The 27,964-nt window shown below is 36.6% G+C and overlaps 1 protein-coding gene across 6 annotated transcripts in view; it reads right to left on the bottom strand.

Annotated features, from left to right (window-relative positions):
• PPFIBP2 (PPFIA binding protein 2) overlaps positions 1–27,140 on the bottom strand; it is a 102,579-nt gene extending 75,439 nt beyond the window's left edge. For all 6 annotated transcript variants that reach the window (XM_062000552.1, XM_062000554.1, XM_062000556.1 and 3 more), the window contains exons 1-2: positions 27,078–27,140; positions 7,967–8,060 (exon numbers count right to left, since the gene is read on the bottom strand). In XM_062000552.1, the coding sequence (XP_061856536.1) occupies positions 7,967–8,030 (64 nt within the window). In that variant the 5' untranslated portion in view covers positions 8,031–8,060; positions 27,078–27,140. The remainder of the gene's footprint in view (positions 1–7,966; positions 8,061–27,077) is intronic.
• Between the last annotated feature and the right edge of the window lie 824 nt (positions 27,141–27,964).

The raw sequence follows: 27,964 nt of genomic DNA, 5'->3' as shown, positions 1-27,964 counted from the left end.
GGTCATAGTGATTTAACTGCCTTTTCTACATACTGTATCTGCAGCAATTTACATTTTTGTTTCTTTTCAATACTTTTTCAAAACTCAATAAAAATATCTATAACGTATGGATTTGGTTTTGCATAAACACAATGCAGTACCTTTTTTGTATGTTGATGTAGGTGTTTAGGTCATGAGTATTGTGGTAATTTTACACTGACAGAGAAACTTATAAACAGTTATTTATAGCCAGAGATAAAGAATTTAGAGTAAAATATTTCAATTGCAGATTTCTACATTTTGAATTAGTTTAAACTCCTATTTTCAAGAAAACTTCTAATTGTGTTGTTTTGCTGGAAAGACAGGAACACACAAGAGAAGCCAAAGATCAATGTGATCTGTAAATTACTATTTGACTTGGACTTTCAAAGGTCTTAGACCAAACAATTTTAAACACCTATTTTCATAAAGGATCATTAAGTTCTCAGTGCCTCAGGCTCCATAACATTCTGTCATACTATCCTGTTTATAGAGGGAATCCATCAGATTCACAGGCATAATTCACAGAATCTTCACTCTCTATCTTGCCCTCAGACCCCCACTACCTGTGAGAAAAGATGCTTAGAACAGTGAGAATATGAGAAGCATGTTTTGGGACATTAGCTCAAATAGCTATAACAATCTCTTGTAAGGTTAAGCACTCAAAATTGAGGCAATTCCAAACTTCAGGTTACTCTGCCAATCGTGGATAAGGAATGAGTAGACAATGCTTCACATGCACAATCAACATGCAAATTGCCATGACTTTCATGTGCTTTTAAAACTAAAATCAAAAGTGCATCTGAACAGTTATGCAAGGTCTTAATTTGAAAGCATGTAAAAAGCCCCTACAAAATATAGTATCAAATGTCTGTAATGATTATTCAAGTGTGCGCAGTTTGTCAGCCCATGTCTTAGATGCTGTTAACAAACCTAAAAGACTATAGAGAGCTGATGTGAAAAATTATGGATTAAATAAATAGAAAGATGGTGAACTACTATATTTTTGAAGTTTAAAACCATTTAAAATCATTATAATTGTTACTATCTGTTACTGTTAAGAACACCTAAGGAATTAACTGATTAGCTTTTCCAAAGTCAAGTATATGAAATTAAACATCAACCCTAACAAGTTGTAAGAAGTGTCAAAATAAAGATAAACATTGAACTACAAATTAGGAACCCTAAATATTTGTGTTAAGCTTTTTATATTTTCCCATTTCATATTCAGGCTGGTTAAAGGTCACCATTTATCTCTTTTTTTCCCCCCTCACAATACTCTTGATACATAATTTTCTGGAACTGTTGTGATAGGAAGTTGTATATTTCGCTATCAAAGACCAGATTTCAAGTAATTTATTAGTTAATTTTCTTTTTTCATATCTCCATTGGTAAAAGATCTATGCACAAATACACTCTAGTTAATGGTTTCAAAAACAGTGTCTTGTCTAGTACAATTCAGAAACACTTACCTTAATTAACGCATAGTAGTAACAAGATAAGTAACAAGTGTTGCAGATATACTATTTGTTTTGTTAAAAAAAAAAAAGACTAAATTATTGATTAAGAAAAGAACAGAGAATTAAAAGGACATAGACTAATCACAACTGAAGCTCAGCCCACTAACACGATTACAATTTATTTTGAAAATACAAGAAAACCACCGCAGCTGTTGCTGTTTAACTATTCTGATCTTTAACGAAAGAAACTGCTCATTATTTAAATGACTCTTTCACTCATCATGATTACAACTATAGTCTGTGTCAGTTCAGTGCTCTGAAATGAAATTCTACATAGATCTCTCTATTAATATTATAAAAAGTTACACATCTTTACTATAGAAACTAAACTTTGAATGTGCAAATACTTGAATAGGAGGTAAGTATTCAAAATATAAAGCCTTCTGGAAGTATACATATTGAAAAGGAAAAAATAGAGGCTACTATTGCACACAGTCACAAGAGGCTCATACTCCTCATCAGCTGCAAGTCAGCCAGCATGTATTTCAAATAAGATCTACTCAGCCTTCCCAACACACACCACCAAAAAAAATAGGATTAAGTGCTGTCTGTCTGGTCTGGACAATTTCAGTCTTTTATGAAGCAGAACAGAGTTGTCTCTTCTCTTCATTTAAAGTGCTGTGACACTAGTCCTTACATTCTGAATGAATCCTGTGATGATGTATGTGACTGTTCATGAGTAAAGGATGAGGACACTAGGAAAAATTTTAATTTCTTATTATTTGTGTAGGAACTCAATGCAAACCTTATTCCACAAAGCTTAAAATTCATCTAAAGGGATTAAAATGACCATTAGTATTTTTTGTCCACTCCTTTATTTTTAATCCAAGTTCTAATCAGCTAACTAGAAGTGACTTAGTTACCTAACACATCCAGGAACATAGCATAGCTCTGAAATTTGAACTCTATTGTTTTTATAGTACAATTATTATGCAGTAGAACAATAAAAGAAACAGCAAAAGAAAACCCATGAACAGGTCACCCTTCAAATTCTGGCAAATAAATCCCACAAGGAAGATATATCAATCTTGAATTAAAATACTTTTAATCCCTTAAGTATAATTTCCTCTAAAGGCCCCTTTTTTTCAGCAAGGGTGTGAAGTGGCTGGGTTTGTAGTACATGACCAAAGTAATGAACTGAACACAAGTGTTCTGCCACCTGAAAAGAATTGAAAAATGCATACTTGCACAACTTCCTGAACAAAGTTTTACATTATTTAAATTTTTAAATCTTTCAGTAGTAAAAATAAAATATTGGTAGACATTCATAGGACAACAAATTTAACTTTCTCATTATTTTTCAGCTAACAATAATTGCAGGAGCTCTGGTTAAAAGGGAATTCAATAATTACACAGATTACTTGGTGAATTTGAAGGGACTGGAGCTGCAGTAGACTGTAATTTTGAGGCAGAAGTTTTTAGATCTTATAATTATGATCACTATTCACAAAAAGAAAGAATGGATTTACAGATTGTTGACAGAGGGAAGCAGTTTGAATATAACATAAAAGTAAAAGAAAAATATTGCAGAATTAGGATATATTGCAAAGAAAAACTATTCAAATTCTACAGTCTTAAAAAGAAACATACTTTAATAAATGAATATAAGCTGAATAAAAAGGAAAGTAATGACTTGGTCGTACCTCGGAGGGAAGCAATGCCAAAGTCTTGCACCTTAAAAAAAGAATGGGTAGACAGGTCTGACAGATGAGAACTTTCTTTAGAGAAAGCCTGTGTTTGGACTGCAAGTCATTCTAGCTAATGGATAAGTCATGTTCATTGACAATCACATTAGCCCTTTTTGCTATTTTAGTCAAATAAGGCTAATCATTTAGCATGCCTAATTTATATAGCTATGAGGGTGGGTTATCAGTACAGATGTACTGAGGCATAAAAGACTTGGGAACACTGACCTATCTGTCAAATTTGATCAATGCCAATGAAATCCAATTTGTTAATCTTGCTTCACAAGCTTACTCTCCCGCACTCTAAACATGAATATGCTTTGTATTGCACAGAGATACACAGTCTACAGTGAGAGTTTTTATTGGGATTAATCAGAATCATGTATGAGTTACATTAATTTTTGGAGTAAGAGACATGACTTTCAAAATTAGTAGGCTAAAAGAATGACTGCAAATCTATAAATATTTGAAATATGTATTTGCATGCCCAGTTGTCACCTTAAAGGACAAGACTGCAATCTAGTATTTCAATAATAGATACAGCTAATAAAAGAAACTGGGACTGGTTTCTCATTAAACAGAGAATGCTGTATTTTGCTTGTGTTTTTATACATATCTACTCAAGTTTGAAAAATTGACTAATGCAAGTACACATCTCTGGACTTCTCACTTCCATAAAATAGTGATTAATTCTCCTTTTGTGCCTAAAGCAAAGATTTTTGAGGGCAAGAGAAAAGTATAACTCTCCTAGTACCTACTCAGGCCTCATTCCAAAGGAAATATCTTTTTCATCAGATACATAAGTTTCCAACAGTCATGAAGTTCAGCCTTAGTCCTTGAATCCAGCGCTGCCTAGAGATATCCATGGAATCCGGATACAGCGAACTAAAATAGCACAAGCTCTGAAAAGTTATGTTTTGTTATTTCCAGTCTGCTCTTAAGAGCAGCTTCGTTTGCGCAGATGATTTGTCCAATATTTGCATAATATGATATATATAAATCTGTGGTTAGAAAACTCTTTGCCCTCGTTTGTTTCTCGACAGTCCTCCAGTCCTTCAGAAGAAGGAGTTTCCTATCTTATTTGTTCTCTCACCATCCAGGACAAGAGAACATTCCTGTTTTCCAGTCTCTGCCCAAATTGCGTACAGAAGCTTACTGTATTGCATTAGAGAGAATCAAACTTGAGTAATTACTATGGTCCTCAATTTGACACTAATTGGGATAATAACTGTATCTAAGTATAGGCTCCAATGATATATTTGGTCCTTCAATCATACCAGAATATTCAAGAAACAGTTCTGGAACACACAGAACATTACCTAGAGGTGAACAACCAGAAGAGACTTAACTCAGTCTGTCTTAAATAAATGTCTTTTCCTTTTGTAAAAATGGAAATAAATAAATAAATAAATAAGGCAAACAATCTCCCCACAGTATTGAGCTTTTACTTTATATTATAACAAAAAATAAAGTAGTGTGATCTCTTCATTGGTACAGGTAAATACATTTCAGAAAACATACAGGAAGTATGCAATTAACATTTATGAGACTTGACAGATGCATCATCTGGGAAATATCTGGGTTCTTTTACCATTAGATATCCTTATATAAGTCTGTTTTGCATATTATGCTGAGTATCATTGGACATTAGACTAAAAATGTAAGTAATGTTAAGTCATGAAGTCAATTCTCTTGAAGAGGCTGCCAATTTACTCACGGTGTATCCATGCACTGTGGAAACAAACTCTACATACCACTAGCATGTTCGAATCTTTTTTGTTTTGGAGTTTAGGCATGAACATCACTACAGAACAGCTGTGAATGAGATGTGCAATCTGCTGATTCACCCACAATAATCCATCATTTACTTTGCTTCTCTGTACCACTGTCTCCACCACAGAATCATAGAATTGTTTTGGTTGGAAAAGACCTTTAAGATCATCAAGTCCAACAACTAATAGAACACTGCCAAGTCTACCATGTGAGAATGTGACACCAAGGTCAGTGGAGAAGGAGAGGAGGGAGGTGTCTGGGCATCACAGGAGAGATTCCTCTGTGACCTGTGGTGAGGACCATGGTGAGGTAGCTGTCTCCCTGCAGTCCACGGAGGCCACAGTGGGGTAGAGATTCACTTGTAGCCTGTGGAGGACCCCACACTGGAATGGGTGGATGCCTGAAGGAGGCTGCGACGATGTTGGAAGTCCAAATTCCTTGCAGGACCTGGGAACCCATGGAGAGAGAAGCCCATACTGGACCAGGTTTGCTGTCAGGATTTGTGACACCATGGGAAGCCCACACTGGAGCACTTTGCTCCTGAAAGACTGCTTCACCTGTGGATGAGACACGTGTTGGGGCAGTGTATGAAGAGCTGCACCCTATGGGAAGACCTAACACTGGAGCAGTTCATGAAGAACTGTAGCCCATGGGAAAGACCCACATTGGAGCAGCTTGTGGAGACCTATCTCCCATGGGAGGTATCCCACACTGCAGTAGCTGGAAGCATGAAGAGGCCTCCCTCTTAGAGAAGGCAATGGCAAAGTCCATCTGTAATTAACTGATCATAACCCTCAATCCTCATCCCCCTTTGCTGCTGATAGGGAGGAGGTAGAAATTCCCCCTGGAGAAGGGAGGGGTGGGGGGAGGTGTTTTAAGATTCTGTTTTTATTTTTCATTTCCCTACTCTGTTTTGATGGTTTGTTAATAAAATCAAACCATATCTCCCCAAGTTGAGCTTGTTTTGCCTGTGATGGTAGTTGCTGAATGACTTCCTTGTCCTTATCTCAACTCATGAACCCTTTGTTGTATTTCCGTCTCCTCTGTCTAATTTAGGAGGGGGAGTGATAGAACAATTTGGTGGGCATCTGGCACCCACCCAGTGTTAAATCACCACAACATCTCATCTACACATCTTTTAAATATCTCCAGGCGTGGTGACTCCATCATCTCCCTGGGCAGCCTGATCTAGTGTTTTAAAACTCTTTCAGTGAAAAAGTTCTTCCTAATATCCAGTCTAAAACACTCCTGGTACAACTTGAGCCCATTTCCTTTTGACTTATCACTTGTTACTTGAGAGAAGAGACTTGACCCCACCTCACCACAATCTCCTTTCAGGTAGTTGTAGGGAGTTACCATGATCATACTGCTGACTTATATTCAGTTAGCTGTAGATTAACACCACTAGGTACTTTTCTGACAACCAGTTTTCCATACACTCTTTTCCCAGCCTGTAGTGTCACATGGGGTTGGTGTGGCCAAAGTGCAGGACTCACCTCTTTCATGCCACTACCCAGGACCATAATCCAAGGCCTGCAATGGCTAAGAAATTATTGTAGTTTCATAGTTTATGAATTATAGTTTCAGACTTACTTTCTTTGTTCTCTTTTTATACATCTGAGGGAAGTCCAATGGTTCCCTGACTCTGTTTACATGCTTTGCAAGAGGTGAAAAAATCCCAATTACACCTCTGTTGGTTAAAATTTTGTTTGAATAAGGTTTTGCACTCAGAAAAAGAAGGGAGAACAAGATGCATACCTAAATACTCCTATTTATCTGGAACTCATTCCATTGGTGTAAAAAGCTATTTGTGAAGTTTTATCTATCACATATGCACATTTACATTTGTGTACATCTTAGGAATCTGTTAAAGCCTGCACATTTAGAATAAAGACTCATATGTGGATGAGAAAAAAGATCCAGAGATTCTTTAAACTAGAAATCCTGGATAACAACTTCCTGCCTAACCAGAGCTAGTCTGATGGTAATATTTGAAATGCCACATTAGTCTCTAGCTTCATGAAAAGAGCAGGAAGAGCATTGGGAATCACAACTGCAGCAACAAGAGGTTGATGTCATCTTCCTCACCATTAGGAGGGAAAAAAAAAAACCCTGAAGGCACAGCATGGGTGTTGCTATTTCAATTTATAAAGCTCTAGTGCCTTCCCATTGAGCATAAGTGAGATCATGGCCCTACCCAGATAGTTCTTTTAGGAGCTTATATGGAACAGTGTGTGAGCACAAACCCCAAGGCAATTGCATCCTAACCACAGAAATCATCTTCTCTTCTTGGGTGTTGTAACATTGAGAGAAAACTGCCTTACCATGATACAAGCAAAAGACAGTAAATTCTGTCTTGCATTATTTGCCTTTAGTGGACAGCTGTGCAGAATGAAATTCATAGCTTCACTCCTGTATATGTCAACAAAATGATATGCATTCCAATTCATTAGACCATGAAAGTAATTAACAGGCAAGCTATTTTAAACATACACATCATAAACAAAGAAAATTTTGTACATTTTTTAATATACATATCTATGTACACCTATATATGTGTGTGTGTGTGTGCAAAATGCAGACATATACTATCTAGCTAACTGGAAGCCTTGGTGAGAATTTACTTCAAAGACACACTGAAATAAAATCCACATACAATATGGAATGTTACCACACAAATTAGGATGTGTTTAAGTTACCACATAGCATTAGAGCAAAGTAAATCTCTATTATTTATATATTCACATGTCTGAGGTAGAATTGTGTCCTTTATTTTACTTTAAAGTTTCTTCACACACTGTTGAACCAGAGAGATCTGCATGTCACAGACAACTTGACAAATTGAGAATGATCATTAAAAAATGAAAAGTGAAAAAAAAAAACAAACAAGAAAATCATAGCAGGGAAAAACCAAAACACAGTTAAATCTCAGAATAGTTTCATGTAAAATAAAGCAAAGAAAGAAAATACCTGCAATGATGTCATCCATCTGCTCCAAAGCTGCCTCCAGCGCATGACTAGCATCAGAAGCCATCGTCTGTGATTTCTTTGGATCTTTTTTATACTGAAAAGACAGAAGAATTCACATGTATAACACTAACTCAACCTGATAGAAAAATATATGTCACTGTTACATTATAAATTAAGCCACTCAGGCATAAGTCCACAGTAGAAAAAGTTCAGGATAGCAACATGAAAACTAACAAAACTGTTCCTATGCTTAATAGATGACTTGAGGTTCCTGAGGTTTTCATTTGTGGTTGGGTTTTGGTTTGTTTTTTTCTTTAAAGAAATTTTCCAAAATAAAGAAATGCAGATAGAAACAATCCCAAATACCAGAAGCCTGAGATTCCTCTACCCTTATCCTTAAGAATGATGTTCTAGAATCAAAGTTCAGTGCATTTCAACCTTTTGGACTGGTGGGAAAAAGGATTATTGATGGTTCGATGTAGTAATAAACACTATAAGCAGAACTTTGTAGGAATTCTGCTTTTGACTGCTGACTTAAGAGTAAAGATAATTCTGAAACAATTCTTAATCATTCTTTCTATACTCCCATGCAATCTTTCCACCACTTTTTCCATAATGCTGAAAACACAGTTCTTTCTCTTTCAATAACCAAAATATCTAAAGTACTAAGTTTCTCACGTTACTGCTGCCTCTTTCAAACAGGATTAGACATTTATGTTACCATATGACATTGAGGATAACAAACAAAATGTTCCAAAAATAGTCCCTATTTGTGAGTTGGTGTTGCTGGACTCTTAGTCAAGTAGCAGTTACTATTGTCAACAGATACATTTCAAAGGGGAAAATATTTTGCACTGGGCACTTCACTGCCAGTGAGAAAATTCTCTCCGAAATAGGCCCTTATGCACATCATTTCACTGCTGAAGTACGAAACCAGTGCTCACACAGCAATGAATGAAAGTGTACTTATGCATGTTTTTTGCAATGCTCTAACACACAAGCCAAAATACTAACAAAGCCTTTAAAAGGGCATAAAATTTCGATTTCTCTTCCATGAAGGGTGCAATTTAGTCCTAACATTCAATTTTTTGACACAATTTTTAAATCTGTGATGCAGAACTGTTCCATTTTGATAGCTTTCTAAGCACCACAAAAGACACCTGTCTTGACAATGGCTGGAGGTATCCTTCAAATGACACAGGATGTAGGTAAGTGTATAGGCAATGGTCATATGTTTGTAAGGTCGATTATTTCAAGGCCACTTAATTTCACCAATCTGTATTTATTATGTGATTACTTCTGCTAAGAGTTCAATTATTTTGAATGTAATTAAATATTGCAATCTAATGGCAATTCACATAGATGAAAATATTTTGGTACAGTTTTCATCCAGTGACAGCTCAGCCACTAGCCACCATGACCAGCTGTATGACTGGTGGCTAAACTGCCCACAGTTAACTCTCTCAGTTGGAGCCTGTCTAAACATTACAATATAGAATCAGTAGCAAGAGGATAAAGTCATCTTTAAAATAAAAGCTTAACTACCTTTTGCTTCAGAGGGACCATCAGAAAAAAAAAAAAAAAAAAGAAATGACCAACCCAAAAATACACTTAAGTCTGAGTCCAAATTACTGCATGACAAGAAATGTTGTTCAATCTCAGTGCAATGGAAATTTTTACTAACAAGTCAAAATTATTTGCTTCTTTTACAAACTATGAGTCTCAAGATACAGGCTTTTCTCGTTGGTGCTGGTAAAATATACACAAAGCAAACAATTTTTTTAATAACATCTGTATTATCAGTAAAGGTGTGTGTCCCACATACTTCCTAGTCAATGTCTACACCACTACTATCTACAGGGACAGATGAAAGAATAAGAGTCAATGTTCTAATTTGAGCTCAGTCATTTATAGCCTGTTGCAATGGGTAAGCCATTATTTAACTTCATATCAAAATGACCTGAAGAGCAATATGAGAATGTCTTATTGGACAATGGAAGAAAAATCGTTAGTTAACAAAGGCATAGATTCATGTACATGAATAATTGGGTTTTATTTCATTTTTTTTGAAAAAAAAAATTAAGTATGAACAATCCTAAATGTAACTGAGTTTCACTAAAATGCACCTGATTCAAATACTTCATTCAGTGATATTGAAAATAACACAAATTATGCTCAGAATAACCTGTAAAGTTATTATATCATCTGATATAAACTTAAAATTTCAGAATGCTTACACAAACACTCTCTCTGATTCTGTTGCTAGCTTTGTTGCTTTTGCTAGATTTCTATCTTGTGTTGTCACATTTACCTGCCAGTAGTTTAGTAGACTCACTAAATACATTAGAGATATCTGATTCTCAACTGCAATGAGCCTCCTTCCTGGCAATACTTCCTCTAGTTCAAAGAGCTATAACATTGGTAACAATCACCTCAGTGAAAGGAAATCCACTTACAGGAAGCAGCTGCCAAAGAGGCACCTAAGCTACTCTGCTCCTTTGGCAGATGTGGCCAGCAGCCACTCCCCAGAAATCTGTTGCCACAAACTGTGTTGGTAAATCAAAACAGTCAAAAAAGCATGAAAAATACTAAAAATAGTATAGAGTTTCTACTGCTAGATTGCACTGCATGCTCTTATATGTGCTGTAAACTACTACTTTGTGTGTTTATCGAGTAGCTAGAGCAATACCCAGTCATTACTAACAAGAAAGGCAGAATTGATATTTATTCTAAACATCAAATTTTTTTTGACCATCTGTAGTGAAAAGGTACAGAAAGTGCTGATACATCTCATTAAAAACTTGAAATTTTACTTATAGAAAAACCTTCAGTCAAGACCTTGGCATAAACCAGAAAGTATTGCTGAAAATACTGCCAGAACTAAGTCTTCTCTCCTCCCAGCCTCCACACTCTGCCTATTCTCTCACCTGTATCCACAATCTATTTTGCATCTTAACTGCATTAAGCTAGAGTAAAACCTGCTGATCAAACAACGATTTATTAATAAAAGCAATGTTCTTTGCTCCAGAGGAATAATGCAATATTACTTGCCTGACATCTTTTCTAGACAGACCTGTTGCTTGTGCTTCAGGCAAGTCTTACTTTCCCAGACACTCCCTTCTCACAGTTTGACTGTTCTGAACAATATTATGAAAATAGCTTGTTAGATCTCACATGCTCTCAGCTACTACTTCTCATCTAGTTCTATAGAAATATCTGCAATGGTGGATTCTTTTTTTATTATTATTGAGTAACAAGACACCCATATCAATCCCAAGGCATGCTGAGTGTCTCAAACAGGATCCATCTCTTTGCTGGTATTTTAATTGCAATTCTTTTTATGGTTTTCACTCATGAATGACATCAACAGATGCAAACCACCATGACTTACCTACCTATATAAAAATATGCATACATTTTGAAAAATAAGTTTTTTCAGCTTTGTTAAGTACTGAACAAAAGCCTATCTCTAACAAATTCTAGCAAATGTAGCAAATTCTGATATTCAGGATTTTTTAGATTAATTTATATATTAGCAAAATACAAGAACTAATCTACTCACCGTCTCAGGTCCCTAAGAAGAATATACTTTTTTGCCTGATCATTAAAAATTATTCACTCTTAATAGCCAAAGTTTTACTGTTAAGCAGACGTAAGTCTAAATAGTTATCACCCTTTCAAAGTAACACACTCATACTAATTTAGAGCCCAGCCCACAGATAAAGATATTGCAACTCTGTTTGTTATAATTACACAAGTAACAAGATCTTCCAGGAAGTGCAGACAGAGCAAACTGCCCTAAATTTATTCTGCTCAGATAACTTTACCCTATAAATCTCAATCTGAGATTTGCACTTCAAATAAAATGAAAAAATCTCTGGTACAACTGTAGTGCTTAAAGCCAATATCCCTTGCAAATTTCTTAACCTACTTTCTGTATGTAAAACTGATGATTAATGTGTCCAAAAAGAACACAATATTTATCAGACATAGTCACTATGAGCAAGATTTCTTCAGAATTATGAAAAGCTCTAATTAAATTTGAGTTTTTCATGGCTGCCTTGAACCAGTAGCTGTCCAGAAATAAGAATGTGAACATTTAGGCAACTTTTAAGTTAGCTGTTTTTCCAAGGTTGCTCCTAATAATGAGGTTTCGAGCTTTATCAGTTAAGGAGAGGGCTGTGGTTTGACAAGAACTCTTGAAATCCAGGTTTTGTCTCAATATCAATACTTTTGAGTATCCTACAAATTCCTGTTACATTTAGAAGACCCAGCTAATAATTAACTACCATCACTTTTTTTTTTTTTTTTTTTGAGGGGGGGTGAATAAAGACATGTTTGTAATCTGCTTAAATACTCAAATTCAAGTTTCACGTTGCTTTGTACTTAATGGTATAATGAAATATCAAGTGGCTTGGGTAAGCTTCAGAAGTCCTCCACATTTTTTTTTCAGCTGCAAGCTGACTCTTTCGCTGGAGTGAATAAATGTGCAAAATTTCTACCCCTCTTACTTCTCACCTTGCTTTTCCCCCAGCCACATGCTCCATTGCATCCAGTCAGTTCTGATTTATCTCCCAACCCGGCTCAGTAGTTCTCATGACATCATCAAATACAAAAGTTATAAATACATATTTGGATCCTGGACTTTTAGAACCTCATATACCTCTAATTAAGCTAATCCTTAGCCCTAAATAACCATCCACAGCTGCTGGGAACAGAAGAATTTCTGATGAGCACTAGAATGACTGCCTAAGCAACAGTACTTATATAGCATCTTCCAGGACAATCCAGCCAGAAATCCAGCTCATCTGATTATAGCTTAAATGTAATTTACTTGTTAATACAGACACTACTTGCTCTATTTCCCCTTCATATGCTTCACTGGCATATGCAGAAAGGTAAATAGAACCCCTCCTTCACTGACTACCTTTTATGTAATAAATAAAAACAAGACTATAGAAGGCTTTTTGGTTTTTTTGTTTGTTTGTTTTTTTTCAATAACTATAATGGGAATAATAAAATAATAACAAAATTTCAGCTAGAAAGTGTAGAGTCCCCACTAGTGGCAAGACGGAAGCTCTAGAGAGAAATATGGACTAGCAAAAGCTGAACATTTGATAGTTTATTATTTCAGGTAGATGGTAGAAGAACTGGTAAAGTATCTACTCAGCATATCACTGTCAGTCCTTAGGTGAAGTACAGTACTGGTACAATATCTCCATTACGAAAATGAGCTAACTAAAGCTCATTAACTAAATAAGCTAAACTAACCTAAACAGGTAGCCAGGCATTACTCTGACTCTGTGAAACTACCATTTTTGTGTGCTGCTGATAGAAGTTAGTGATAAGCAGTAAGAACTATGCTGCTTTTAAACATATTATACTCAGTAATTTGATTTAAATTCGAAGAGAACTAAATGTAGCACAATTTAATGCATTATAAAGTAGCAAAGTCAAAGCTGAACATCTGTTTTCAAAAATAGACCCATTAGGTTTGCTAACACCTTGGGAGAAGGGAGAGGGAAGGAAAAAAATCCCAACCTTAAAAACTGCTCAGTAACCTGACTGATACTTTATGATGCTTTAAGAACATAAGCCAACTCTTAGTAACTCCTCCACAGGATTCATGGATATTAAGTTACAGTTGCTATTGGTACTATACCCAAATTTCCTGACTCATGTTTGTACAAAGTTTCATCCTTACATATAAAAGCTGACGCTGACAGAATGGCATGTGCAAACTTAAGGCTTCTTCAGCTCCTCACCATAGCAGATCTATCAGCTGTAGAAAGTTCCTCATTCCTTCAGTGGTTTTTTTAAACACTGTTCATAAAATCTTAAAGAATCACTTTATAACTTAAAATTAAGTAATTATCAGATATTTTGTTTTCTATTACACACAGTACAGAGAAATGTTATAGCTTCTGACTGCAAATCCTAAAACCAAAATTGCATTATTTATTAAGTGAAAGGAAACCCCAAACCCTAATTATTTTAGCTCAGCTGTCATTTAAGTAGTTAAAATTTCTAGTAGCTATTTTTTTTTTAAATCACAATGAATAAATGTTTTGGATCTAAACTTCAACTGAATATAGCATTACCTGGTAAAATATAAGAGAGGAAAGTTTCTGAATCAAAATGTGAGCATTTGTGGTCTTAAAATAAATGCATAGATCAATTGCATGCAAAAGTGAGATTTGGCACTACAGTTTATATTTAGTTATAAAAATATCTAAATGAAGAAGAGTTAGAGCCTCAGAATTCATTAAAATAAATTATGTATTTTTGTTTGCCTTCTAATCTCAGGTATTCACTGTCCTTAAGGTCACAGCTTTAAGTTTTTTCCCATGGAAGTCAACATTCGGCTAGGTGTTCCACATTACTTAACTGCATCAACGCTTATCAACCCCTGCCTCCTCCCCCACCCCAAAAAAGCACCCACAAAAAACAACCACCAAGAAAAACATGCAAGTGTTGAAAAGCTTAAGCTGAGAAATGATATAATGCATGATCCTGTGACTAGTAAATGGAAATGTGAGAAACGGCAATGAAATGAACACAGAATTCATGCATGAATAAACTCTTTGCCCTGGAGTAAAATAGAGGACAAGACCTTGACAGAAAGTAAGATTATGTATATATGGTTAACAAAATACTCAAGGCTATCTTCTGTAACAGTGCTAAGAATTCAGACAAACTATATTGCTAGAAAACACACTCTCAAACTTGAGAATAAGTTTATTTCACAAACAGTTCTCAGGCTTTTTCAAATCTCTCTGAAACAAAAGCTTCTCAGCTTGGCCATAACAACCTACTGGCTCAGGTCAATCTCTTCTAGAAAATCCTAGTGTTAAATTTTCCTTTTCCTTTCTGCATTTCAGTAAGTTTTGTAACTGGAAAACATTCTTGCCCATTAAGCTGTTACAGAACCAACTTAGCAGAACAAGCATTAATAAGAACTAACCTTATTAATCTACTAAGTACATGTGTATAGACCCCACCAGGGATACAGAAGTGTATATAAGCAGTGTGAAACATTTTTTCATTAACTTATGCAGTAACCATTTGGAATATTAGTCTGAAAACACAGATGTATCATTGAAGATGATCAGCGCTAACATGAGTACCAAAGATCTGATATCTCTAAGAAATGCAAGAAGGTCTAATTTTAAAATCTGATCACAGTGTCCATTTTCTTCATTTCCTTGATGTACACTGAGGATTGTTGTAAAATTCAGCTGCTTTGCCAACAAAAAGCAAACACTCCTCAGCCAACTGGCTTAGTTTTTAGAACCCATACAGTCCTAGTGCCTTCATTTCTATTTATTATTGCCTGTAGTGTAATCAAGACAGGTATCCATCGAATTCATGTGACTCAGAGGCAGAAAACAGATAATGTATTTTTGGAACTCTTACGACACTATAAGAACAGTCATGCTTGCTCAGACTAAAAGTCTGATTGGCCCAGCACTCTGACTCTAATGATGTTCATTTCAACACAGATGCATAGGGATCAGTCTCCTGCTCTGTCTTTCCCAATAATCAGCATGCATGAGACTATAAAACACAGACTGGATAGGAATCATCATGCTTCATAGGTGCTGAAGGACCTACTCTCTGTAGATTTCTTTTCAAATCCATTTTGTATAATTTTTTAGAGAATGCTCTGACACTAACCCCAAACCAGGGGTTTATTACTGCTCAATTTTTCATGCCATTATGTTAGAGTCTCTTTCTAGTCCCATTCCCCTTTCTCCTCTACAACATTCTTGTTTAACTGAAGAATTGTTATCCTGCAAGTCTCTTCTCAGAGTAAACCAGATCCATATTTTTCAACACATTTGTTGCTTGTCTATATACTTTTTCTTCTTTTATTGTGCTACTGTTGAGATGAGGTGACCATGTAGCACTCAAGTTGCAGAATACTTCTGATCTTTAGAAAAATGCCACAAAAGAAATACATGATGACAGAGGTGAATATGTGAATGTCTCCACACTAAGTAAAAACAATGGATCTTTACAGAAATAATTCCCTTTGGAGGATCAGAAGAGTGGAGAGCACTAAGTTTTCCTTAAAATGGACAGACACTAAAGTAGTTGAGAATTTATAGAGGAATTGGTACCAGTGGACACTGAGATACCCAAGGTTTGTTTATCTGCAACAGAACAAAGAGGAGGCTTAACAAGCTAGAAAACTGATTTCCTCCAATCAAGAGAGGCAATTTTCATCCACAAGATTCCAAAGGTAAAAAGCTGGGCTCTAGGTAAGATGATACAGAGAAATAGCCCAACATAAACATAACAGAGAGATACTTTTAATGATTATTTCTCTTTACAAATTGATCTTTTCTTGTGTTACTCAGGTCATAAAGCTCTGATCTGAATTTCGCTCCCATTCATTAATGTCATATGAAGACTTTTGCAAAGTTTAAAAGCTTTAGATATAAGGCTCAAAAATAAACACTAAAAGGCAGATTTTCTGATTTTGTAGAGTTTCAACTCAATGTTAGTTTTTTTCTTCTTTGGAACATTTTGTGCAACAATTTATAAATAACTGGAAATATCACTAGACTGGTTTAATAGGACCCATCCTGCATCTGTGAACACAAATATGCTGAATTCACACTAACAGGAACTGACAGTATCAAGTACTTCTGTATAAATTTAAGCTTCAGTAACTATTTTGAGGAAAGTGTCTGTTGGAAACAAAAGGAAAATATATTCAGCTAGAAACAGCAAATTCTACATAAATGAATCTGCTTGAATTAAAAGCACTAAACTAGGAAAAACAAATGAAAGAACATTATGAAAAGCAACATATCCCAGATTGCTCATCACCATCTATGAAAATATAAATTTTAACAGCTGTGTCAGTTTAATGCTTACAAACAGAATGTTCTTACATTGATTACTTCCTGAAGATTAATGAAAAGACCTTTGAAAAAAGCTATCTTCAATTATTTCTCTTTCATTGCATAAAAAATGGGTATAACCAAGCAGCAAAGACTCTCCATGGCAAGTTAAGTCCCGATCTAAAATTAATTTGTAAAACATTTTGTTGATTTTTCTCCCTGTTACTCAGAATATGAGACATGCTCCATGCAGAACAGGTCCACAAGCAAGGAAACAGCTATTTCAAATATTGTGCCACAGCTGCTTTCTAAATGAGAGAATGATATCTTCTCCTATCATATTTACTCTTCATACTTAATGAAGTAACACGATTTTTCTAATTATGATAAATAACACTATATAGAAAGGCAATGTTATAAGGCAATGATAACTATATATTGTAAGATTTACATAGGTGAGAGAAACTTGTAGTATTTCCCAGTTGAAGAAACATTATTACAGCTGGCAAGAAAAATGTAACATTCCTTATTCTTGTTTTTCCAGTGGATCTGAGAAGAAAAACGAATACCGAGACAACTAGAGACAGATTAAGCATCCACTGAAAATAGAAGCTGACTTTAGAGGGAACACAAAAGAGTCCATAATGAACATGTCAGGAGATATATAGGTCTCCTCAATAACCTATTATAGGGAGATATATTTGCTCACAGAAAAAAACCCTATGTTTACCTAGGCAAGGACCTTAACAGAATCACCACACTAAAAACCTGCTCAAGTGCAAGTTTCACATTCATCTATGTGCACTATTACTGTTTCCACTCTGCCACCATAATTGAAACAAGTAATTTTCAAGTAACTGTATATCCAGTTTTGAGTATTTGGTGGGAACTTTTTTACAGTCTTACAGGCCAGTTCTGAAGGGAAATATAGATCCAATGGCACAGGATAAAAAAAGAGATCCTGGAAGCCTACTGTTACCAACCACAAGGCCTGTCATGCCACGTCTGCCAACCATTTCAAGGCATTTATTCTGACTACTGTACAAATGTAAAAGAAATTTTCATGTCAAATCATGTTATCAAGGATAAGTCAAATAAATTTAAATTTCTCCTTAGAAAATATACATGATAGGTAGGACTAAGGAAGAGATAAAGAAATGCACAGCCACAGTCCTATGCATCAGAATGTCTATTTGAATTTGCAAAACTTAAAACATATACATCATTTCCAGAAAGAGAATAATTGCTCAGTAAATCCGGTTCCATGTATAAGCCTCCAAAACTACTGTATTCCAGTTCAGTCATTTTGGCTTACAGGCTTGCTAGGACACCTAATTCAGAAAGCTTTCAGAAGTCTTGCAAATTAAAAAATGTCTTTCTCAACACAAACTGAAGACAAAAACTAGACATAGAAACAGACCCATTCATATACTCATTACTCTTCTCTTTTATATATATATATATATATATATATATATATATATATTTACATCTGAAGGTGAGGATGCTGTCAGCATAATTCATCAATGGTGTGTGCATAAAGCATCCCTTTTGTTCTCTTTTAACAGTGAATTCCCATTACTTTTAGGGCATGAAAAAAAATAGATGTGAAATCATTATAATGAATATACATGGGTTTTCTGTAGATTCATTTCCAGATAAGTACTTTAATTAACTGCTTTAATGTGAATAATGACCCAAAAGTATTTGCCAAAAAATAGAACTGTAGCCTAAAATTCATTCTACTGTTACTTTCAGTTCAAAGAAAAACTTTTTCAAATAGTTGAAACAAATAGAAAAGTTATAGTTGCAAATGCTAGAGTATAACAGTCCCTGAAGAGTTATATTGTTATAAAGTCAGACATTTTACTAAGTCTGAAATAAATGGACTAGACAACTTCATACTGACACAAAAGACAAATGAAACAAAATTCTTAAATTCCATTAAAAGGCTCGAGTATCATTATAGTAAAGATAGAAATCCTAAAAGGCACTGTCACATTCCCAAACAGCAACGATACCTGAGGGGATACTGAATGTCAGGCTTTTACACATCCTGTCTTACTTCAGAGTACTTCATGTTAAGACTCAGAGCAGTTTTTTATATCTGTCTGAAAAGCTTATTAGTCTTCTTTGGGTCAATTGTGAATAAACTTCTGGAGTTTCCTGAGGTAATAGCTTAATCATATACTTTACTGTTTGATAACAATACTTTTATTGGATCTGCTTGTTAAAACAACCACAAAATGAAATTATTTCAGGCTAATGACTTGCAAAGTCCTTTAATCCCTAACAGCTACTAGTTGACCCATCCATATGAAAAATACCTCAGAACTTTCTTGCATCTGGGGACAAATGACAGTTCTTAAAAGAGAAAATAAAAGAACAATAATAAAAAGATTGAACTATTCAAATGACTGTTCATTAGAATTACATAAGTTATTCTTCTACTTTAGGAGAGAAAAGGAAATCAGAGTTCACTTCCAGTTCCCACAGTTTATTTAATTTTCCAGAAAATGGATCAAAGTTTGCTCACATATTGGAGATCATCATGATCTCTTTACACATTCATACAAATTTGTACGTACAATTTGATTTGCTATTATATACAAGAGAGATAGTCCCCTGTATTTCAGCGGCCTTCAATAACTCAAAGTAGAAATACTCAAGATGGTATTATTAATTAAAAAAAAAAAGTCTTTTCCTATTTGAAAAGAAGAATATGGTCATTTTAATGAACACTGAAATACTGCTCTGTAATGAGGCAATTCTTTCTTCTTTATTAGTCCTTATTGATAAGGGATAGTTCTGCTCCATGGAAGAAACAGTACTGTTTGTTTTGTTAGTTCAGAAAAGCAAATAAAATACATTCATGGTAAATAGGTATTTATAGGCATACTGTCTGGTAAACTAGGTGAACTGTCTAGCATAGTGGTTTTATCAGTCTCAACTAAATGCTCTGCTTCTAAGTGACTAAATATGAGTTTCCAAAGGAAGTGAAGAGCTGCTAGTCCCACTCTTTGCAATGAGTCCCTTGATAATCAGAAACTTTGATTAAATAAAAGACTACAAATGACTGGTGACTCCAAACTAAAGTCATTCTAGACGATGGATTCTCTTTGTGTCAAATCCTTTACTCTGAACACAAACTCCCCTCCCCATGTTAAAAAAAAAAAATGCAATCTTCTACAGTCCAACCTTTTGCAAGTAGTTTATGTGAAATAAGAACCATCTGGGTTTCACAATTGACCAACAAAACTGAAGATGTTACTAAATTTCCTAATGAAAATGGAGCAATCAAAGCAAAACAGATTAGAAACAATTCTTGCAACAGTTTTTTAATCCTTAGCCTAATCTACAACTATTATGAAATGTTGTACTCACTGGGCGAAATATAGGTGAGAAACTATTGTGAACTACCAAGTATTTTTTACATTATGTTCTGCAAAGCAGGCTGGAACACATCTCTTTCCTGCACAAAAGCTTGTTTTAATAACTCTCCTTTCTTCGAGTAACAAAAGGTTCTAAAATGATTTTCCATTTGTATACAAGAAGATTATAAAATCAAAGTATTAGTTGCTCTTTTCAAGTAAAATTACTACTTTGTATACACTCTGCTTCCTACATTGAAGAACATTTTAATTAAAAAAATATTTGACTAATAATTTAAAATGCTTATGAGTGAGATATTCAGGTTTAATATAATCTGTACGACTGTTCAAATAATTTGTATATATACTTTTCACTACAGAACACTACTTTCAAGAAAAGAAAAATATTCATTTAACTAAATTTGGGAGGGTTTTTTCAGATGCAAGGAACTCATGCTCAAGACAATGACATATCCTATTTTCATTCATATTTCACAACCAATCTGTGTTCCTGCTCCATATAAGTAAATTTTAAGATTTATACTTCTTCCCTTCTTGAAACAGTTATTAAGGTACGTATAATATAAAGCTTAGTAGAAACACTTTGCTTGTATATGTATATATGCTTACATAGCACTTGCATAAACATACCTTAAGTTCAGCTAGAGGAGGGGTTTTTGTTTGTTTGGGTAATGGTGTTTATTTTGAAGCTATTGTCACCTTTCCTAGTCTCATGGATTCTGAAGTTGTTAACGCATGTCCTGAATACATTTCAAAATCTAGTGATTTGTTTTGCCATTTTTTCTCTTAGTCTGCTGGGTGATCATAAATCTGACAGTGAAACTGTTCATGGAGTGATGGTAAGGCCACTGGAAGAAGACCCATGGTTAAGTGATTTCTCACTTGTGCCCTCACTGCAAAGTATATGGAGAGGTTACCATCACAGATAACCCAAAGTATTAATATTTTAGGTTGGGCATAACAACTTCCACATTAACTAAAGGAATGGAATTAATACTGAATTTCAGGTAAGATCTTATGTTAACTGCATTAATACTAAATTTTGGGTAAAACTTTATGTTAACTGCATTATGAAGGCATGCACTCAAACTTAATGAGAACAGTTTTATGAAGCATATGGGAGTTTTATCACAGAAAACTGAGATACATAAAAGCTGAGATTGGAAGGCAATTCTTCTGGTCACGTACTTCAAATTCCCAAGAGCTTATTTTTGTTAATATATAGGTTAACAGTGGCTGAAATGTTACCAAGGCACTGAATACGTAGGACAAAGATAATTTAACAGAAATTTTGTTATTAACTGATGACAGCGCGTTTTAGAAAGACAGAGAAGTCTTATGTAAGATGATCTTCATACACCTCCTGTTTAAAATTGTATATAGAAATGCAAAAATTCTGCTTCCAAGGTGGTTTGTGCTCATTTTACGTCTATTTAAAATGTTGGATTTGCCTCCCCAATGTGTTTGCTTTTTCTATGGAGTGAAACATCAAAATAGTTTCGTTCAAGAGATGACCAGATTACATGCATTAGTTTATCATACTCTCAGAATCACATTCATAAATCTAACTGTAATATCATTAGACTAAGATGTTCTGATTATGCATTATTAAAGCAGATGCCACCATCTGCACTGTACAGCAGTGGAATAAAATATGATTCACTACATTGAGAGACACATGACAAATATTTTCCTCTATCAAATTAAGACTTTTGAAATAAAGTTTGGGTTGAAAGTAGCACAAATTGGAAACAAAATGACTTCTTTGTATGAGCAGCGCAGACAGAAACAAAAAGGCATCCCCAGCAAGTCACCTTCAAATGTGGAGACCAACCAGACTTGTTTTCAGAGAGCATAAAGCAAAATAGCAATTTCCATACTGCCAGTGCTTGAAATACAGGTCAGAATTCAGTAGCTTAGGTTTATCTTTAGCAATTACTTTAACTGTTGATCTTAAAAGAGTATGAAGACATAGCCAAAAAGTGAATCATTCCCTATGAATATTCATGCATATTACATTGTTGCTCTAATGAAAACAAGACTGGAAGTCTGCATTGATAAGAAACATTCGTAAGACAGCCAGGCCTCGGATCTGTGTTTTTCTTCCATCCAGCATGTCTTGACTTTGAGCATTGAGTCTTATTTCACACTTCCATCCTAATTCAATATTTTGCATGAGGAGAAACAGCCTTGCTGATCTGTTTTCTCCAAATTTGTATCTGCTTCAGGAAACCATCATCAATTTAGCTACATTGTGGCTATTTGGATGATACATAAGGACCTCTCACACAATGAGCAATTCACACTCCATAATTGCAACATTTTAGAGATCAGATCCACCATTTACCATTGCAGGCTTATTGTCTGCCATATATAATCTGGTCACCATTGAGTTTCTTATCTTTTCCCCACTCTGTAAACCAGCAAGTGCTCTATTTTATCCTGTATTCAATTTTCTACTTTTATCTTGAATTACTTCAGGTTTAATCTAGAAAATTCAGCTAAACAGGTGAATAGACACGTAGATATAAAATAAATATAAGAATATATTTTTTATATTCTACACACAGAGTTGAGAAAAACGCTAATGGTTCCCCGACAGTTTGCCGATACCTGGCAGAGAAATAATGTCCTGTCTTATGTTTGTGAAGATACCAAATTTTTCTCTTTGATCAGAATGAAAATATGCATCTCTTTCCCCTCAGTGGCTCTAGGTTGCAGGCCTTTCAGAAATACTAGTAAGCTACATAATATTCACAACAATCTTGCTTTAAGAGTTATCAAATAAGAGTTTAAAACCAGGTCATGCTTACAGTCCTTCAAACCACTACGGTATAACTTGGCAGATGTATAGTGTAAACATAAAATCCACAAATTGACCTAGACTGCTAACAGTGTCATTAGGCTTTTTTTTTGTTTGATTCTTTCAATAAGAAATTAGCTTTTTAATTTAACATCTTTAACTTCTTTGTTCTCTGCATCAATGAATTGACAAATAAGAGTAAAGTGCTATTGGGAATAGCAAATAGACACATGAATACAGGGAAACAACAGAGGTTAACTGTAATGTTCTGAAGTGAATAGAAACTTGTAATAAAAACATTGTGCTAAAACATGTAGGCAGAGGCATCTAGCAACAACAAAAAAGGGATCTTTATTTTGTTGCTTAACATGCATCTATTTAGAAGAACTATAAAATACTATAAAGGAGTAGCAGGAAGATATTCAAGTTGTCATAGTTTATCAAAAATATGTTATCACCTCAAGGCTGGTGTTTAGACAATGTTAAAGAACAAACTGTCCAAAGGTGGAAGTCTCATTTTATTCAGCTCTTCAATGTAACAGGTAAGTTGATAGCACAGAATAGACAAGAACAAACCAGTGAAAATTTAGAGAACTTGAAATAGTTTGTGGCTTAAACTTTCAAATTTTTAGGGGATCAAAAGTTACCAAAGTAGAATTATTTCATATACATCTACTGAACCCTGGTGACTGGTCAAGTATGCCTTCAAGGGTGGCCACTGCTGGCTAAACTTTAGTCAGTAGATTATCACAATATCAAAATTATACTTTAAGAAGTTGAATTCACTCTTAGGATGAGGTGGCAAACTGAGATGATAAACATCTTGAAAGACTTGAATGATGCAACTTCACTAACAGAAAAGTTTCTTTTGAAGGTTCTCATCTACTGCCCTAAACAAAGTCATCTTTTGTTGCATCACTATTTCTACACTATTTTGAGAATATGCAGAAAAGCCTTGCTTGGTACAGTACATTGAATAACATGTTTGCATCTATACTGAGTGATCATTATCACAAAACACATTCCCTTATGTATAATTTCTCTGCTTTGATAAACACTACATCCTCTGAATCATACTAAGGACATGTAAAGCAAGAAGACAGTTTCATAAGTTTCCTGTAAATATCTTTTTGAGGGGAAGGCAGATTTTTATTTTTGCTAAGTAGCAGAACCCCACTGAGGCTCTGCATTACCTGTATGAGCACAGTCTTTTGCTAATCTTACCAGATCAAGGCCCTCATTTGTTAGAGCTGAAAGGCTCAAGTAAATCCCTAGCTGTGGGGAAAGTGAAGTAAGTTTCTGATCTGTCTCTTAATAGTCTAACAACAGTGAAAGTAGTGTCTAGGGATAAGTGCTTTATAGGTTTTTGTGGGAGTTTGTTTGTTTTGAAGTGCAACAGACCGGAAAGAAGCAAACAGGAAACAACTTACGTAAATGAGAGCTAGGACCAGAGCTGCACGTGGGAAAAAACCAGGTGGGTCACTATCTTCTGTTCTTTTTCATTTTCCCATGTTTTGCACTCATAGAATATTCTCTCTCTCTGCCTTTCCCTCTTGCTTGCTGACCCCATCAAAGTGTTCAGGGAAGGTGATTCGTAAGGTCTTCACTAACTGTTTTCACCTGTTCCCTTCCCACGCTCCATTCACAGAATCACAGAATCTTAAGGGTTGGAAGGGACCTTTAGAGATCATCTAGTCCAACCCCCCTGCCAGACCAGGACCACCTAGAGTAGGTCACACAAGAACATTCTACTACATTAAGTCACATTACGCTGCCTTGAAGCCTGTACAGACAATCTGGAGTAACAGAGAAACTTGGTTTAACAGCAGTATGACAAAGGAAATGGGGAGAGTTGATTCAAGAACCCAGAAAGCACTTCTCTCGTCTATGCCTACAGTGATATATTTTCTCTTTGTTTACACTCCCCACCTCCCACTATCCCCCCATCTCGATCACATTTCCACATTGCTAGTACCACATTAACAAAGACATAGTGAGAGGAGGATTGTGTTTATTATCCAACCCTTACTTATTTCTTCCCTACTGCCTTCCTATCTTCCCTGCTTCTAGCATAGTCCTTATTTGGATGGGATTGCTGTAGTGAAATCAAGGTGGCAGCAGCATCATCCTCTGCCACCATTCCTCTAATTCCCTGCCTTCCCAGAACAGGAGATGAAAGCCACATAGGAACATGGAACCAGGGAACAATGCTCCCAAGCCAATTCCTACCACGCTTCAGCCACACAGATTAATCAGTTTCTGTCTCCTCCCTTTAATTTGATGTTTTCCTCAGGGCCGAGTCCCAGATGTATGACAGATAAACTGCTATATGTTTTGCCAGGACACTTGATCATTACCTGCCTTAGGTAAATAAAGGATTTAAGTTTTCAAAAGTGGTACTAACATCATTACAAAAGAATTACAGGCATATCATGTGTGTCTACAACAGATATAAACATCAGCAGTCAGTGTCAAGATTACTCTTGAGCTATCACTCTGCTTAAGTCTTGTTACAGGGAACTTAAAATTGTTTAATATACTACAAATTATATTTTTTTTTACATATTACTTTTTCCTCATATTATGGTACCAAGTTATACCTGTCCTGAAGGCAAACCTAAGGCTTATTTCAGTTCTCCCTCTGCTCTAACTTACATTGAGTTTCCTTAAGGTTCAAGAGACTCTTACAATTGCTTCCAAATGGAACTATTGTCAAACGGAGGGTAAATCTACATAATTTTAGAATAATCCAAATTTGCTTAGGGTTGTGCCAATCTGTCCTGTCAGTCTCCTGGTATACAGAACTCTACCCCAAGCATTTCTCCATTAGGAAGGTATAAGTAAGCGTAAAGATTTACTGATTTTAGCTAAGTTCATACAGTGGATCCAAGTCAAAGTCAAGAATACAAGTAAATCAATAAACCTGGAAAGCTGAAATTGCTCTTTCTTTGCTCTCCCATATCCTCTTTCCACCTGTCCTCCTTCAGCATGAAGCCCTTCATCCACCTGTTCATGCATTCTTTCTTTAAAAAAAAACCCAAAATCCCAAAAGCACAGAGAAGTGCCCCTCATTGTTTCCTCTCATGCTAAAACCTTGCAGTTAAAAGTTTTAAACTGTAGAAGACCTTTATGACTATGGAAATACAACGTGTTGTACATGCAAATCTTCAAAAGCACATACTGCACTTCATCTACAAACACTCAAAGCCACAGTTACTGACCTACCAAATTAATACTTAACATCTTATTTTGCCCCATGCAAACCTGAACAAATGTGATTCCTTACCCTTCTTGTAAATGTTAAGGGGGAGGTATTTTTTATCACGGTAGCCCGATGGGAGCTGAACGATAAAACTGGAGATCACTTGACATCTCATTCTCTTGAGTCCCTTATCTCTATACCGGTAAAACAGCCCATAGCAGTCAGTTTCATCATCCGGCTGTTCTTTTCTGAACATCCTTTTAACGATCATATTTCCCCCACGTACCTCTTTTCCGAATTAATTTTCAATCACAGACTAGAAAGGAGAACCCCTCGCTTCCAGTTTAGAGAACTTGGCTGCAATTGGATGTCACGGCTGACAGCCGAGCTACGTTAATAAAACGGTTTATTTACCGAACTGCTAGTTGAACTCAAGTTTCAAAGCTTTGCTCACTGTGAGAATAAATATTTAACTTACAGCAACCGCGTCTGTTTAAAAGTCTTCTCAACAGCACGGAGTCCTTAACTTTCACAGCAAGAGCAATGCAAAAAGAAGGGAGAAGCAACAGGCGCTGCAGTCACATCTTCAGCGGGACTCGCGAAGGATCCCCTTGCAACATGCCGTGTGCAGCGCCCCAGAAGCCGCCGGGAGCCTGCGTGCCCCGCTGACCCGCCTCCTGCCCGGCCGTGCCCTCCACCGCGCCGCCTCGGGACAACGCGGACACGGCGCTCCGCCGCGTCTCCAAGTCAAGGAGATCCCGGGCAGCGGCGCGCATCGTCGCCGCTGAGGCAGGACCCTCCCTCCAAGCCCCGTGCCACGCTGCCCACCCCCGCCTCTCCTCGCCCGACCATGGGAACCGACCTGCGCGGGGGCGGCGTGTCCCGGGCTGCGCTCCGCGGCCGGCCTCGCTCCCTGCCCCCGCGCCGCCAGGTGCGCCACACGGCGGCCGGCGCGCGCCCCCAGTGCCCCTCAGGCGCGCGCGGGACGCGGCGCGCTCGGGCCTCGCGCCATTGGCTGCGGGGACGGGACCGGCCGCGGCTGCCACCTGCCACGTGACAGCGAGGCGCGGGGCGGGCGCACGGCGCTCCTGCCCCCCCCCCCATCATCCGGCGTGGGCAGGTGCGCAGGGGTCATGGGCGGGGCGGGGCGCCGCGTCCCAGCGCGACGCCTGCGACACGTGTCGTGGGTCTGGCACACGGCGGGACGTGGCCCTCAGAGCGCAGTCCGGGAGCTGTGAGGCTGGCACGCAGGTGGCTGCCCTCCATTTCTCCACAGCACCGTCTCAGTGTAAGCGTGTGCAGCCATAGTGGCGTAAAAATGACCAACGCCCACCACCAACCCCCTCAGGTCAGCGTGAAATCAAGGCCTCTGGTTATGGAGTATGGCCTGGTCACTGATAGGGCAGACAGTGGAGGCAAATTCTGGTAGGTTCCTGGCTGGTGCCTCTCGAGCTCCTGGGCCTTGCAGCACCTCAGGTTCTGTGCCCTGCAGGTAGAAGTGAGGTCTGGCTGGCCAGGCTGCAGCTTGGCTCCACAGAAACCTTTCACATCACATCATTGCATAGGTGGAAACTGAGTATTATCAGCCCTTGTAAATTTCAGTGCAAAGTAAAGGATTTGGACAGCTTGCCCTTTGCTTACCCCTCTCCAGTTTCTTTGGATCGTTATTACTGGAAGTAGAGCAATTGATTAAAACTATGTTGTTTTAAATAGTGCTACGAGGCATATTTTTTGTGTGCATTGCTACAT

This window comes from Colius striatus, chromosome 7 (genome assembly GCF_028858725.1).
Source record: "Colius striatus isolate bColStr4 chromosome 7, bColStr4.1.hap1, whole genome shotgun sequence".
Taxonomy (NCBI): domain Eukaryota; kingdom Metazoa; phylum Chordata; class Aves; order Coliiformes; family Coliidae; genus Colius; species Colius striatus.
Note: the sequence above shows the minus strand (reverse complement) of the source record. Positions and strands in the feature narration are given on the sequence as shown.